Below are 16,438 nucleotides of genomic sequence, written 5' to 3'. Positions count from 1 at the left end.
CTCACACTGACACCCCCATCTCTAATTCCACCCCTTCACCCTGCTCACAGAGATACCCCCCACCCATCTCTAATTCTGTCCAGTCTGCAGTTCACGTCTCCCCTGGTGTCTAATTGTGGCCGAGCTCTGTAGTTCAGGTGACCACAGCTGGTCTCTAATTGCATCCCAGTTTCGTAGCTCAGGTAGCCACTGCTGGCCTCTAATTGTGTCCTGTCCATGTTGCCTGCCGGTCCCCCTCTAATTCCAGCCTGGCACCATGGCTGAGGGAGCCCTGCCTCGGAGGTAAGTTCCCAAGTGTGGTAACAGTGTGGGGCACTGGGAAGGCATGGGCTGTGTTTGGGTCCCTACTTGCTCTTGGTTTCCCCTGGTGTGGGGGGAAGAGGAAGCGGTGTCACAGAGTCATGTCCTGTTTGCATGCAGGTTGCAAGGCAGCAGTTGATTTGTGTACATCATGTGCTGTCCAGCCACAGCCCGGGACCTGCCCCCGAGGGAATTGGGGCCAGAGCATGACAGCATCTCTCGTGTTAGCTGTACATGGAGCTGGGAGCCCAGGCTGGTGCACGGGTTTGGCAGTTGGGCCAAGTGATCCACATCTGTGCCATCTCCCTCAGCCAATTAGTGCAAATTAGCTGCAGAGTAAGGGTGGTGAATGGTTGAGTTACCTCTGACAACTCTTGGGTCCAGTCCCGACCAGGAACGTACGTGGGTTAGCTACAGATGGGGTGTCTGTGTGAGTCATGGGGGTAGAGTGAGCGGGTGATGGAGGAGAAGGGAACTGGGTAGCCATCTTGTGACCCTGTTGACCAGGAAGCCACCCCAAGAGACACAGCTGTGCGAGCGAAACCCTGGTGTAGACAGCACTTGTTGGACGGAAGAATTCTTCTGTCAACCTAGCCACTGCCTCTGGGGGCGGTGCAACGCCTGCCCGGATGGGAGCACTCCTTCTATCCACAGAGGTAGTTTCTTCACTGAAGCACTCCAGTTGTGCGGCTGCAGCATTCTAAGGGCAGACACGCCCTTGCCATGCCTGGCTGTCGCTGGGCGTCGTACGGATGGAACTTGTAAGGTACCAATGGCAGCGAACTGGATGGTAACACTCTGTGAATCTCAGGGGTGGCTGACCTGGTGACTGTCTGGACAAATTTCAGAGTAGCAGCCGTGTTAGTCTGTATTCGCAAAAAGAAAAGGAGGACTTGTGGCACCTTAGAGACTAACCAATTTATTTGAGCATAAGCTTTCATGAGCTACAGCTCACTTCATCGGATGCATACTGTCTTCTACACTTTCCACAGTATGCATCCGATGAAGTGAGCTGTAGCTCACGAAAGCTCATGCTCAAATAAATTGGTTAGTCTCTAAGGTGCCACAAGTCCTCCTTTTCTGTCTGGACAAAAAGAGCCTTCAATCATGCTTGGAGCTGTTTCCCTGGCTTCCGGCTGACTCACCAGACATTCCAGGCTTCAGAGTAACACAGACAGGTAATAGGCCTGGAATCTCAGGCCTGGGCTACGCTAGGAATTTACATCCGTGTAGTTACGTCTCTCAGGGGTGTGAAAATATCCACACCCCCGAGAGACAGTTATACCACCTGAGCCCAGTATAGACAGCACTTGGTAGATGGCCGAATTCTTCCATGGACCTAGTGTGATGAAGTGGGACTGTTCTTAATGTTTCCTCTGAATAGTGTGGGGGTGCCTCAGTTTCCCCTAGGCAGTTCTTAAGTATCTAGGTGGTGGGGTAAGGGTGTATGATCATTGTAGCGCCCTAGAAGGCAGGTGTGTGCAGGGGTCTGGACACAGAGAATGGCCGACAACCTGTTTCCTGGCAACTGATGGCCTGGACCCTTCCCTCCTTCAAGATGAGAGCTAAAGTGTTGGAGAACAAAGGAATCAGGTGACCTCCTGGCCTGGGAAAGGGGAAAGCCCAGAGGAGGAGGGGCTGGAAGGAGTTTCAGTTTGGGGCTGGCTGGGACATGGAATCAAGTACAGACGTGGTTGTCTGGCTCACTGCCCCCCAAAATGGACCCGGCTGAGGGGTCCTGTTCTCTGCACCTGCAAGCTCTGTTTTAGACCGTTTTCCTGTTGTCTAATAAACCTCTGTTTTACTGGCTGGCTGAGAGTCACGTCTGACTGTGAAGTTGGGGGGCAGGACCCTCTGGCTTCCCCAGGACCCCGCCCCTGGGCGGACTCGCTGTGGGAAGCGCAGGGAGGGGCAGAGGAGGCTGAATGCTCCGAGGTCAGACCCAGGAAGGTGAAAGCTGTGTGAGCTGTGTGTCCTGAAGACAGGCTGCTCACAGAAAGGCGACTGCCCCAGAGTCCTGACTGGCTTCATGGGGAGCAGTTCCAGAGCATCGCCCAGGGACTCCGTGACAACTGGTGGCAGCTGTGGGATGTACTGCACCCCATGGATGGCACTTCCTGCAGTAAGTGACTGGGGAGCAGTAAAACAAAGGGGGATTGACGAGGACCAGGCCTGCTGAAGGCTCAGAGAGGAGCGGTTTTGGGGGGCAGTTAACCCCTGGGAGTGTGTGACCAGCAAGAAGGACTGTGCACTAATGGGGTCCCCTTGGGGACTGCGGTGAGCAGTCTCAGAGGTGAAGGAGCCTGTGGCTTGGCCCTGGGAGAGAGAAGAAATTTTGCAGTAACAGTCCAAGGGGCGGAGGAGTCTGCAGCTCGACCCTGGCAAAGTGGTGGTGACCTTGAGAAGGGCTGGCACACTAGGGGTTCTCCCTGGAAACCGTGGGGAGCTGAGAGCACACAGGCCTGTGAGTCCACAACAACTTGGGAAGAGCGGAGTGATGGCCTGTCACCCTCTCCTTAAGAAGGACATTGTAACTCGGTGCAGAAAGAGAGGGTTGCGCATTGGAAAGTTCACCAAAGCACAGTTCATCACGCAGCTGGAGGAGGATGACCGCTCTAAGGAACAGATTCCTGACCCCAAATGGGGCTATTACAGGATCTGGGAGCAGCTGGAGTGGTAGCCAGGCATCCCCAAGTCTCCTGTCCCTGACCAGACGAGGGTCTTCACGATCGGGGATCAGAGATGGATGGGATTGGAGCTGAATCCGAGAGAGCAAGAGGACTGTGAGAGACAGCGAGAGCCCGAGAAAGAGCTGCAGAAGCAGCAGCAGCATGAACTGGAGCGGAGAGGCATAGGGGACCTTCCCACAGTGAGTGGGGATAGACCCCGGGTGCCAATTCTGCAGGGAACCTCGATACTAAATTGCAGCCCTTGGGTAACGAGGGGGGGATGTGGATGCCCACCTCACTGCCTTTGAGCAGGCTGGCGATTTGAACCAGGGGGACCCTGCGGAAAAGCCCCGGTGTCTAGCTCCCTTGCTGGGTCCGAAGGCCATAGACTCCATCAGCCCGATGGGCGGGGAGGTGGACAGGCTCCCACTCCTGACCCCAACCTATATGTCTGTGTGGAGTTTCCTGGGGCCAGGCCCCTCAGACCTCCAGTGGGAGCGGAAGGTGATGGTCAATGGGGAGACATTCCTGGGGTGGTGAGATCCTGGGACAGAGAGAACTGTTGTCAGGCCTTGGGTGGTGCAGCCTCAGATGCTGAGGGGCTGTGAGAGCTGGGTGAGGGTCCCAGGGACAAAGCCCCTCGCCCTGCCTATGGCCCATATCCCTGTGCAGACCCAGGAGGGGTGGGGCTGGCTGGCTGTTGGGGTTCTCCAGGACTCCAGTTGCGAGACCCTGTTGTGGGGTGACTGTGTCTCTTTGGGACAGGATCCAGGCCCTGCTCCTGTAACTGCCAAGGGTTTGAATTTGAATCCAGGGAACCAATCAGTGGAGAGGGAAATGGTCAGTGAAAAGGCAGATGACCTGGCTGGCAGCGGGGAGGAGCTGCTAGGCTCAGGCTACCTGCCTGCCTGTAACCAGACCCCTGGGGCTCCCCGCCCCCCTTGCACACTGGAGAAGGGGCTCACGCTGGCTCTGATGCAGTGAGGAAAGTAGCGAGCTCACTGCCTACCCCCACTGGGACAGCAAGGGCAGCGCTGAGCACAGTGGGAGCTGAGACCCCAGCTGAGTGGGGGAGACACAGGCAGGGCAGGGGATCTGTTGGGAGTGGGAAGGCACTTGGTAAGGAAAGTTTGGATGAGCCTAGGCAGCCTTGTGAGCTGATGGCTTTGTCTAATCAGCAGGGTGGGAAGGCGAGGAGAGTGGAAGATGAGTGTCCCTGGACCTTACCTGTTAACCGGGTGGAGAATTGGGACAGTGAAGGAAATGTGCCTGTGTCTGTCAGGGGTATTGACTTGCCTGTGGAGGGAGCTACCCTGATCTCCAAGCAGTTGTCTGTGACCAGCCTTGTGTGCTGGGACAAGGGAAAAGAGATCCCAAGCTGTGTGTCTGGGAAAGGAGAAAGTGTGTCCGGCTCTTCTTTGTCTGTGGAGCAGACATAAGGGGCCTTTCAGCCTGTGATGGTTGAGGGTCGTGCAGTTGTCTCAGAGTTGGTTCTGGATTCAGCTAAAGCCCAGGAAGGGAATGGTCCTAAGTTTGTGTCTGCTCGGGAGAATGGCCGTGTAACTAGGTCGCATCCAGTTAGTGTCTATGTAAAATCCCAGAGACCAGACAATTCTGGTGCTTGTATTTTGCCTGTTGCTAGTGTGTGGCTGGGAAAGGGTGTCGCAACTCTGTCTAATCAGGGTGAGATCCTAGCTAGGGCACAAGGAGAGCATGATTGTGTTACCTACTAAGGGTGTGGAAACCTGTAGCAAGAAGGAAAAGATTCCTGAACTTGTGTGTGGCAAAGGGAAGGAGAATGCTTCTGACCTTTTATCTAGGAAGTCTGTAAGTTTGCCTGAAAGGGGATTGTGTAGGAATCCGCCAGATGGGCCAGAGATAATTCTGGATGTAAGGGAGTCCCAGAAAGAGTCTGTTGTTGCTCAGGAAAGTGTTCCTCTAGAGCAAGCCCTTTTCACTGGCTGGCTGAGAGTCACGTCTGACTGTGGAGTTGGGGGGCAGGACCCTCTGGCTTCCCCAGGAGCCCGCCTGGGCGGACTCGCTGTGGAAAGCGCATGGAGGAGCAGAGGAGGCTGAATGCTCTGAGGTCAGACCCAGGAAGGTGGAAGCTGTGTGAGCTTCTTGCCCTGCAGACAGGCTGCTCACAGAAGGGCGACTGCCCCAGAGTCCTGCCTGGCTTCATGGGGAGCAGTTCCAGAGCATCGCCCAGGGACTCCGTGACACCTAGCTACTGCCTCTCAGGGAGGTGGATTATTGACGCCTACGGCAAAATCCCTCCTGTCAGCATAGGTAGTGTCTACACTGAAGCTCTGCAGCTGTACTGCTGTAGCGTTTTAAGTGCAGACCAGGGGTCTCAAACACACGGCCTGCGGGGTTATTTTCTGCGGCCCTCCAGCTCCCCGAGGCCCCTCGCCACGTTTACCTTGAGCGGCTCTGGCCCTGAGCGGCATGGGGGCAGGGCAGGCAGGCAGGAAGGGAGCCTGCCCTGCCCCTGGTGTGTGCCAGGCCGGAGTCCACCCCACAAATCCCTCCTGCAGCCGAACCCCCTGCCTTTGACCCCCTCCTGAACCCCGCACCCCAACCCCCTGCCCTGAGCCCCCCGCCACACCCCGAGCCCCCTCCTGCACTCCACACCCCTCCGGCACCTCAACTCCCTGCCCTGAGCCCCCGCCACACCCACACTCCTCCTGCACCCCCTGAGAGCAGGGAGGGCGTGGAGCTGGGGTGGGGATTTCGGGGAAGGGTTGGAATGGGGCCAGGGAAGGGGTGGGAAGAGGTGGGGCAGGGGCGGGGCCTCATGGACGAGGTGGAGTGCGGGTGGGTGCACGGTGGTGGTGGGGGGGTGTCAGTGATGCGGCCCTTGGGCCAATGTACTAGTCCTCATGTGGCCCTCGTGGTCATTTAGTTTGAAACCCCTGGTGCAGACACACCCATACGCTATTTGTGGCACAGTAGCAGTGTGACGAAGTGGGACTGTTCTTAATGTTTCCTCTGAATAGTGTGGGGGGTGCCTCAGTTTCCCCTGGGCAGTTTTTAAGTCTCTAAGGGGTGGGGTAAGGGGGTATGGTCCTTGCAGAGCCCTAGAGGGCAGGTGTGTGCAGGAGTCTGGACACAGAGAATGGCCGACACCCTGTTTCCTGGCAACTGATGGCCTGGCCCTTCCCCCCTGCAAGGTGAGAGCTAAAGGGTTGGAGAACAAAGGAATCAGGTGACCTCCTGGCCCGGGAAATGGACAAAGCCCAGAGGAGGAGGGGCTGGAGGGAGTTTCAGTTGGGGGCTGGCTGGGACATGGAGTGAAGGGCAGACGTGGTTGTCTGGTTCACTGCCCCCCAAAATGGACCTGGCTGAGGGGTCCTGTTTTCTGCACCTACAAGCTCTGTTTTAGACCATGTTCCTGTCGTCTAATAAACCTCTGTTTTACTGGCTGGCTGAGAGTCACGTCTGACTGCGAAGTTGGGGGGCAGGACCCTCTGGCTTCCCCAGGACACCGCCTGGGCGGACTCGCTGGGGGAAGCGCACGGAGGGGCAGAGGAGGCTGAATGCTCCGAGGTCAGACCCAGGAAGGTGGAAGCTGTGTGAGCTGTGTGTCCTGAAGACAGGCTGCTCACAGAAAGGCGACTGCCCCAGAGTCCTGACTGGCTTCATGGGGAGCAGTTCCAGAGCATCACCCAGGGACTCCGTGACAAGCAGCTAGGACCCCAGTCAGGGATCAAGGCCTTGTTGCACTAGATGCTGTACAAAGAGAACAAAAAGATAGTCCCTGGCTGGTTCTTATCATCCTCATTCACACTGCAGAACAGATCTGCCTGGTTCAGATTGTGCTCAGCAAGACCTACCATCACGCCATGCAAGATGCATTAAAGAATGTCTTACTTGAGCAGCACTGTCCTTCCCGTTGTCTGGGCCATGCCCCAGCTGGCCAACCAGGCAGGAGCCCGAGAAGGTGGCGAGCGAGCCATCCCGCAGATGTGCAGCCCCCACTGGCAATGTGTCCTTAGGCCTGGCGCAGCGGCTCTGACTCATGCTGCACTTGCCGCAATGGTTTCCAGCTGCTGGGGGCAAGCAGAACCCTCTGCTCCCCATGAACCGCTTGTCCCAGTGGGGAGGCCCCAGCTGCTGTGCCCTGTCCCCAGCTCTCTACTCCCCCACCCCCGGGCGCCAGGTGCTGGGCTTGCTGGAGCGCTAGTCCCAACAGCGGGGCGGGGAGGGGGACTGAACAGTATGCACGAACAGTGCAATTCACGACTGCTTCAGATGTAGCCTGCTGGAACTCTTGGGCTCTGGCAGGACACTGCTGTGGGGAAGCTCACAGCATGGGAAGATCACCTTTTATATGCCTGGTAGGGAAGACGCATGCAGAAAAGCGAGGAGCATGTGGCTGGCGGAGAGCAGGCTGTTCATGAGAGGCGCGTGGGGTCAGGATCATGGGTACGGAGAGAGGGGGACTGGAGTGGGGGCATGGGAATGTCCGTGTCAGGCCGGGGGGGCAGTACGGAGAGTGACGGGCAGGGGCTGAGGGCTGGAGTGGGGGGTATCGGTGTGGGACTGGAGTTTGGGAGGGTGGGGGTCGGGCTGCCAGTGGGGGGATGGAGGGTCAGAGATTGGGCTGAGGATGTCAGTGTGGGGATGGAGGTTGTGGGGTGCTGGCGTGGGGCTGGAGTAGGGGGTGGGGTATGGATAATGGGGGACAGGAAGGGCTGGGGCTGTCCATGGGGGGCTGGAGGGGGCCAGGAAGGGCGGGGCTGGAGGGGGCGGGGCTGCAGTGAGGCGCATGGGGGCGGGGCTGGAGGGGGCGGGGCGGCAGCGGCAGGCGCAGTGGGGGCGGGGCTGCAGAGTGAGGCGCATGGGGGCGGGACTGTAGGGGGCGGGGCTGCAGAGTGAGGAGCGGTGGGGGCGGGGCTGGAGGGGGACAGGAAGGGCGGGGCTGGAGGGGGCGGGGCGGCAGCGGCAGGCGCATGGGGGCGGGGCTGGAGGGGGCGGGGCGGCAGCGGCAGGCGCAGTGGGGGCGGGGCTGTGCTTCTGCAGCCCGCTCCTGACTCCTCCCCCTTTCTCGGCGGCACGAGGGTCGCAGGGGCATCAGCGATGATGTCACGCCCCGGCAGCCCCATTACGTCACCCGGGCCGGGAAGCCGCGCTCCGACTGCGTTCCTCAAACGCCGCCGGGAGGGCGCCGCGCAGGGGCCGCTGGGGGTGGGCTGGACGGCCCCGCCCCCTGCGCTCCCCGGCCCCGCCCCCTGCGCTCCCCGGCCCCGCCCCCTGCGCTCCCCGGCCCCGCCCCGCCCACTGCGCTCCCCGGCACCTGCGGGGGGCCGCCCCCTGCGCTCCCCGGCACCTGCGGGGGGCCGCCCCCTGCGCTCCCCGGCCCCGCCCCCTGCGCTCCCCGGCCCCGCCCCGCCCCCTGCGCTCCCCGGCCCCGCCCCCTGCGCTCCCCGGCCCCGCCCCGCCCCCTGCGCTCCCCGGCCCCGCCCCCTGCGCTCCCCGGCCCCGCCCCGCCCCCTGCGCTCCCCGGCCCCGCCCCCTGCGCTCCCCGGCCCCGCCCCGCCCCCTGCGCTCCCCGGCCCCGCCCCGCCCCGCCCCCTGCGCTCCCCGGCCCCGGCCCCGCCCCGCCCCCTGCGCTCCCCGGCCCCGCCCCGCCCCCTGCGCTCCCCGGCACCTGCGGGGGGCCGCCCCCTGCGCTCCCCGGCCCCGGCCCCGGCCCCGGCCCCGGCGCGCTCACCCGCTCGGCCCGCCCGCTCGGGCGCCTGGCACCGCGCACACACGCACTGCGGAGGGCCAAAGGGGAGACCCGCTTGCTGGGCCGCAGGCGGCTCCAGGGGTAGAGATGAGCCACTCGGAGACTTTGGGGGTGACCCTGACCCTGGGGGGGCGCAGCGGCTGGGTCACGCTCTCGCCATGCTGCTTGGCCCTCAGCCTTGCGAAGACCTTTGGTCTGGCCGCTGCGCAGCTCTGCCAGAGGTCGCAGTGATGGTGAGTGCCCAGGCACGTCCCCTCGCCCTGCTCACCCACCTGCCTTTGATCCACCCTGGCAGCCCACTGGGCGCCCGCTTGGCCCAAGGCAGACCCAGCTCACCCGCCTGGCTCCCCGACCCTTGCTCAGTCCAGCAGACCCCAGCGTCCCTCCCGGACCCAGATAAGTCCCTTCCTCTCATGCTGCCTCAGGTTCCCCATCTGATCAAGGGGATAACAACACACACGCCCAGGCGGCTGGGACAGCTGCCCACTTTGGAGCAGAGGGGTTTTCGGTTCCTCGGTGCTGGGTGGAGGGGAGGTGGGGGATATTTCACACAAAAAGCAGCCAGACTTTTTACCAAGTGCATAACACGAGAGGCCAATTCCCCCCGGCCTGAGGGAGGAAAATTCCGGCCCCAGCCACCGACCCAGACGGTTCCTCTAGTCACCGAGGGGCCAATTCCCCCCAGTCTGGGGGAGGAAGCCGCAGCCCCCAGAAGATGATCAGAATCTCAGCATCACCAGACCCTGCTCAGCTCCTCCCCCTCCCACAGCTGGTCTGGCCTCAGCTGCCTGCTAACTGGAGGAGTGCAGGAGAAGCAGTGAGCAGGCGGTGAGGAGAGATGTGTGGGGGCAGCTGCCCTCCAGGCTAGAGGGCTGGGTGTGGGGGGAAGGGACATTTCCTGCCACAGTTTCTATTTCCTTGGCAGTATGTCTCCAGGCACACGCCTTTTCCTCGGGATTGCTGCCTTCCCTCTATCCCTGTCCTGGGCTTGGACCCAAGGGTGCTGTCCGGACTCCACCGCAAACTGTCCCACACCGTGGCCCCAAGCCCATGGTGATGCAGTGTCCCTAGCCATGGCGGAGGCTCAGCTGCAAGCCAGAGCAGCCCCACACACTTACTTGACTCCAGCACTCAGGAAGCGGCTCTTCTTGAGCACAGCAGTCAGCATCCTCCGAACCAGAACTGGAGTCCGGGGCCGTGTGGCCCCCGCCTCAGTGAGCGGCACTCACGCACAGCCTCTGCTAGGATGGTGGGGCCATGCATTCAGCTGTGGGGGCGCCTCCCCCAGCTGGCCAGGGAGGCCCTGCACACACTTCTGTGGCTTCTAATTCCTACAGACGCATTAAGTGAGAGGGAGAGAGACCAGGAACCCATGACATCATCCCCTCCTCCCCAGCCTGCTCCCCACAGCTCTGTCCTCAGTGACTCAGGGAGAGACACTTGCTTTCACTTCCCCCCACCCCCAGACCACAGCCAGCAGCCTGAGGAGGAAAGGAAACCGAGCTGTAATCACACAGGGAGGTGGCTTCCTCAGTGACAGCCAGCAGCCTGCCCTGCATCAGCCATTGCTGCGCCTCCCCTGGGCTAGCTCCTCATGGGGACTCACAGGCCTCCCCTCCCTAGGCACACGCCTGCAAACACAACACCAGCCAACCCGCATGTCACCCCACTGTTCCATGCATAACATCAGCACTGACGTGTGCAGCTTACTGTCCACATGGACATGGCCCTGTTACCACCCATACACGCCCTCCCACATCTCTTCCCCCATTTGCAACAGCACTGTGCCTGGCCATGCCCTGCCTTCCAACATCGCAGCTCACCCCTGCCCACAAACTCGCAGCGTCCCTGCCAGCGAACCCAACTCCCAGTCGCATGCACAGCTTCCAGGATGCAGATGCACAGGTGCATACCTGCCAAGTGCAGAGAGCCCTGGGGCAGGTACCCATGTGTGCACCCCAAGGGAACGGGGCTTTCCCAGCTCCAGAGAGCCCTGCTGTGTTGCCAGCCCTGGGAAGGGCTGCACTGGCGCTAGCGGCAATTCGGTGGCTGGCTACGCCACTGTCAGCAAAGCTCCAGTGCAGCTGCCGGCATTAACCCCGGTGCTGCCTCGCCCTGCTCACAGGGGCACCGTCACGGTGTCGGCACGAGGAGGGAACCGTCACAACTTCCACCCCTCTGCCCCCTCAACAGATTGAAGGAGAAACGCTTGCTGACCCCCTTGCCTGGGCAGAGGGGCTTGGCTCTGTCCTGGCCCCAGAAAAGCCTGCCCCCACTCTGGGGACTCCAGCACACAGGATGCGATGCACAGTCCACCGCTCCCTTCCCTGGCTCTGGCTTAGCCGGCACACAGGCTAATGAGGAGCAGATGGCCCCGTTCACATGCTCTCCAGCTGCTGCTGCTGCTGCTATTAATGGCTGCCCAGTTGCAGTAGCGCATGGGGCTGTGGAGTGCAGAGAGCAGCCCAGCTTCCCACGGAATCTGTGTCGCTCCCAGACAGGCTTCTTGCAGACATCACTGTGCCCCAGGGACAGGCCAAAGGGTCAGCTTGTTCTGTGTTTGTACAGCACCTTGCACAATGGGGTCCTGGGCCATCTCAGGCTGCTAGGTGCTACGGTAACACAAACAGTAATAATAATAATGAAGGGTGCCACCCTCACACCGCCCCACAGCACCCCCTGCTGGGAGATGCCAGAGCAGAAATAGCTGGGAGCTCCCCCACAGCCAGAACTCCTGCTCCACTCCCTACAGCGCCCCTGCTGGGAGAGGCTGGGACTGCAGTAGAATAGCAGGGAGGTCCCTTGAAGCAAGCATTGGCACACAGGGCCCCAGTAAGGTTTGGGTGGGTCAAGCTGAAGGCAGGCTGCAGCAAGGATGCCAGGGGCTGGGCACTCCCATTCCCCAGGCCAGGGACACACTCCATGCTGCATGCCTGGTGTCTGAGCCCTCCCTGTGGAATGACATTTATCTGTGCTGCGACCACAGATGTGAGGGGCAGCACACTTGTGTGGCACTGAAGGGCAGGCCTCTGAGAGGAGTGGCTGGGAGCCTGCAGGCTCCCCGTGACAGGGAGCGCAGGGGCCCAGCAACGCCATGCTCACACTCTGCTTCACCCCATCTGGGATCCAGCTGCAGCAGCAAACGCCCCTTCACCCCGGCTGGCCTGTCCGAACACCTGGCATGCCTGGGGCGCCTGGCTTGGAGGACAGCCCTCGCTGACTGAGTGCTGGAGAGGCTTCAAGCCCCACGCAGCGCACAGGGCTCCCTCCTGTGGCCAGGCCACTGGGCAGTCTGGGTGACATGGCCAGTGCTGAGGGCTGGGAAGAAGCCTGAAGAGCAGGTGCTGAGGGGAGAGAGGAGCCCAGGGAAGCAAGCAAGAAACCAAAGCAGACTGCCAGGGTCACAGGCAGCCAGGGTGTGCCAGGGCCCCAGAGCCCATCCGGGGGAGAACTGCAGCCCACCCTGGGAATGCCCACCCCAAGTCTAACGGCTAGCTGGGACCAGGGCCCTTACCCCAGGAAGTTGTGTGCCAGAGAGGCATTGCATATGTGTGTGTTTGTGCAGGACATTGTGTGTGTGACAGTGCATGAGTGTATATCTGTGCAGGACATGGACACGTGTGTGTGTGTGTGTACACATGCTGCCACCTTGCAGCCCTGACCAGGAGGTGACACCAGTGTCTGTCCCTAGACTTCTAGCCTTGGCTAGACTTCTAGCTGGGGAGCGCAGGCTGGAGACCTCCATGCCTGTCCCATGTGGCTCCTACCTGAAGCAGTCAGCATGCCAGTCAGCGTTCAGGGCCTGGAGGTATTGTCCATCGTAGATACTGTGGCCACAGCTCGCACATACAGGCAGGTCGCTTCCTGCAGGGCACAGAAGAAGCACAGGCTGTTGCACCCCCATGCGAGGGCACAGCCAGCCCCAGCAGAGTCAATCTGGCTCGGGGAGCCCTGAGGGCCCTTCTCCCGTGGAAGCCCGGCACCTAACCTCACCTGCATGCATTGAGGCAACTATGGAGAGAGACGTGCAGCAGGGGGAGCTGGTGGTAAAGGGACAGGACAGGACAGCAGGACTCCTGAGTTGGGGGGACATAGAACATCTCCTATCTGCTCTGTGCCTCAGTTTCCCCATCAGTGAAAGGGGAATGTGATGTAGCGACTGCCTGGCAGGCTATGCAGCAGCACGCTCTGGCAGGTGTGCAGGGTATGGCGAGCCTTGGTGGGATGGCGCCAGAAACGGGCACGCAATTAGTCCCACAGACCCCTGTGCGAGGAGCACCGAAACCGCTACAGAGCAAGAACAACTAGGCCGGGCACATCCCCACCTCACACCTGAGAGCCCGCAGCCCGTCTGCCACCGGGACCCATTCCCTTCCCCTTCCCCACAGGGCCTGCACTGACCCTCCCCCACCCCCACCTGCCCATCACCAGGACTCACAGTAACTCTGAGCCTCATCCCCCCATCACATGGACTCACACTGACATTCACCCCCGCCACACACTCCCCACCATGCTGTCACTGCAACACCTACAAACCCTGACCCCCTCCCACACTGGAACTGCAGTGACCCTGATGCCCCTCCCCCACTGGGACCTGCATGGACCCTGACCCCTGTCCTCCAGACCCACACAGGCCTTGACTTCCCATCCCCCACTGGGACCTATGCTGACCCTGAGCCCCCATCTCTGGGCCCTGACCAAGCCTGGCCTCTGGCCCAGGGGAGGTGCAACACAAGCCAGGCATAGCCGTGCTCTCCCAGTGGCTTCTTTGCACTTTCCACTCACCTTGCCTATATTTACTGATCCCCTGCTGGTTTCTATAACAGGGGCAGGGGTCCCCACCAGCCACAGCCAGAGCTGCCCCCTCCAGTGCCCGTGGCCCGTGCTGGAAGAGCAGGACTGGGACAGAGTCACATCAGGGCTCAGGCTGGGGCAGGGTGACAGGCCCTGGGCGTGTGGTGTCTGGCAGGAGTCAGGAGTGTGGCCTGGGCCAGCCTGGGGCCCTGGAGAGCGGTGGGGCTCCCTGGCGATGCAAGCGCTGCCCTGAGTGCCCACGACTGCTGCTCTGTCTCCTCTGACTGGCAGGTGAGGGGTGGGAAGCGCAAAGCGGAGTGGGGTGGAGGGAGAGCACGGGGCAGACTCAGCCCAGGGGCCCCAGGGCCAGTCCAGAGCTCAGGGGAGAGAGCAGTGGAGGCTGCTGGTTTGGGAAAGGCGGGGGTGGGGAGCCCTGCTGGCCCTGAGGGCTGCATGAATGGGTGAGGGAAGGTGGTGAAGAAGATGCTGTCAGGCAGGTGACTCGCTGAGCAGGGGAAGAGCAAAGTGCATGAGGGGGAAGGAAGGGGGAGGTGTGCAGGGGTGAGGAGTGTGAGGGGAGGATAGGATGAGGCATGGGGGAGGAGATGTGGGGTGGCAAGAAGGTCAGGGCCCCTCAGCAGGCTGAGTGTGCAGGGTGTCAGCGGGCGCAGGGGGTCCCCACTGCCCAAGAGAAGCCAGGAACCACTCCCCAGCTGTCAGGAGAGAGGGCCCCGGCGTGGGGGCAGTGGAGGCCCCAAGTACTGAGTCACAGGAGCCCGGCTCCGCGGGGGGTGGAAGCAGAATGGCTTGAAAGCAGAGCTGCTGGCGGCAGTAAAGTGATAGGTGGGCATGGAGAGGGGCCATGCGCTGGTGTGGGAGGCAGGGCAGCCAGGACAAGAGGGAGCTGTTAATCACCAGGATCATCTAGGCCAGGCTAAGGTCTGCTCCCTCCTGCTTTGGGAGCCAGGCCCCCAGCTCACAGCGGGAAAGGAGCCAAGGGGCTGTGACAAGCCACACCCTGAAATGATGAACCCCCAGCAGCCAGGGCCAGGCTGCAGGGCTAGGGAACAGCTGGCAAACGGCATTGCAAGGGGCTGGGAGTAGGGTGACCAGATGTCCTGATTTTATAGGGACAGTCCTGATATTTGGGGCTTTGTCTTATATAGGTGCCTATTACCTCCTAACCCCGTCCCGATTTTTCACACTTGCTGTCTGGTCAGCCTGGAGCTGGGAGTGGTGGCTGGGGAGTTGGGAGCAGGGGACCTTTGATGGGAGGGTTTAGGTGACCCCCAGAGGGCCAGAGAAAGGCCACTGATGTCCCAGGGAATAGAAGCAGGGATGTAGAAAGCTCCTGTCCAGCATGCACCTCCTGGCCAGGGGGAGGGCTCAGATGCTAGGGTTACTATCCCCTGTGCTGGAGGAATGTGAGCAGTGGGATGTGAACCCCAAGCCAGGGAGAGACAGGGGGGAGTGCCTGGCTGCAGGAGGACGGAGGGGGCAGCTTCTGGGAACCCTGGCCTGACCGGAGCAGGACTGAGGTAGGGTGAGGGGCACCTCGTGGCTCAGCAGGGGGCCATGGGCTCTTCAACCTCTAGCCCAGGGCTAAGAGCTGGCCACCAACTGCCCCCTGAGGGCTGCCTGCCTGCAGTGGGCCAGGCGGCGGAGGCCTCCCCGGTATCACAAAGGGCCCGCCTGGCCGGGAGCGGGGGGCCCGGGACACGAAGTCGCGCCAGTGGGAGCCCCCTCCACACCTGCCCAGCAACGTGTCCGAGCCCTGAGCCGCCCGCCCGTCCAAACCCACTGCAGCAGGGGAAACGATTCGCTCAAGGTCACAGCGAGTCCCTGCGGGCTGCGAAAGGAACCCAGGAGTTCGGGCTCCGGGAGCCCCTGCGCCAAGCGCTGGCCCGGGGTTCCTCCCTGCGGGGTGCGCCGGGGGCTCCTGCAGCCCCCGGCCGGGCAGTGGCCGGAGCGGCCGGGCTGGGCACGCAGGGGGCGCGGCAGCGGCCGGGGAGCAGCCGGGGCCGGGGGATGAGAAGAGGCTCCGGCCGCCCGGAGCTGTCCCTGCCCGGCCGCCGGCTGGCGGGGCTCCCGCATCTGCAGAGGCGGCGCAGCGGCCCCAGCCCGGCCCCGGGCACGAACCTTCGTCCTCTCCCATCGGCTCGTCCCTCCAGGTGCAGCAGAGGAGCATCAACCTCATCCACCCGCCGGCTGGCCCTGGCACGACCGCGGCGCCAGGCTCCGCCGCCTGCTCCGGCTCGGGGCGCGTCTGGCTCGCAGGCGGCGAAAGGGGCAGGGCTGCGATGGATGCTCAGCGGGAGGACGGGGCTGGCCGACCGCACAGCGTCCCTGGGAAAGCAGGAGCGAGACAGGGAGCGAGGGCCGCCGCCGATGCCCCAGCCCCGCAGGCGGGGGAGGTGGGGCAGGAGCGGGGGCAGCAGGGAGCCGGGCAGGGCAGAGTCCAGTGCACCTGCCTCCCGCCCATTAACCCTGGGACAGCCCAGCCCAGCTCCTGCACTCCCGGCCGCAGTGACACTGAGCAGGGAATCCCACCCGAGAAGGACCTGGGCCGCGGGAAAGCTGGTCAGAAGTTGGTCCAGTAACAGATATTCCCTCATCTCCAGCACCCCGGGACCCACAGATACACCAGCGCTGCAGACCGGGGCAGGGCCGACTAGTGTGGGGCTGGTTCCCCGCATTGTCACTGACCCCGTGGCCATTGGTGAGTTGTTCCAGTGGTTGATTACCCTCGCTGGTACACATTTATGCCTTATTTCCAGTCTGAATTTGGATCCTGTTACATCCTTCTCTGCTCTGTTGACGAGCCCATTATTAAATATTTGTTCCCCATGTAGGTGCTCACAGACTGTAATCAAGTCGCAGCTTGTGTTAAACAGATCAAGCTGCTTGAGTCTCTCACTGTAAGGCAGGTTTTCTAATCTTT

The 16,438-nt window shown here is 61.8% G+C and overlaps 1 protein-coding gene across 7 annotated transcripts in view; it reads right to left on the bottom strand.

The window, feature by feature from the left end:
- Window positions 1-15,782, bottom strand: part of LIMK1 (LIM domain kinase 1) — a 39,147-nt gene extending 23,365 nt beyond the window's left edge. For 2 of the 7 annotated variants that reach the window (XM_073315415.2, XM_078849244.1), the window contains exons 1-2: window positions 15,637-15,782; window positions 12,471-12,567 (exon numbers count right to left, since the gene is read on the bottom strand). In XM_073315415.2, the coding sequence (XP_073171516.2) occupies window positions 12,471-12,567; window positions 15,637-15,694 (155 nt within the window). In that variant the 5' untranslated portion in view covers window positions 15,695-15,782. Of the gene's footprint in view, window positions 1-662; window positions 1,167-9,821; window positions 10,651-12,470; window positions 12,568-15,636 lie in introns of those variants that run through there. The other 5 variants (XM_078849243.1, XM_078849240.1, XM_078849241.1 and 2 more) reach the window with 4 other exon arrangements.
- Window positions 15,783-16,438: the final 656 nt, after the last annotated feature.

Source organism: Lepidochelys kempii, chromosome 17, assembly GCF_965140285.1.
Source record: "Lepidochelys kempii isolate rLepKem1 chromosome 17, rLepKem1.hap1, whole genome shotgun sequence".
Taxonomy (NCBI): domain Eukaryota; kingdom Metazoa; phylum Chordata; order Testudines; family Cheloniidae; genus Lepidochelys; species Lepidochelys kempii.
The sequence above is the reverse complement of the archived record's forward strand: the minus strand, read 5'-3'. Positions and strand labels throughout refer to the sequence as shown.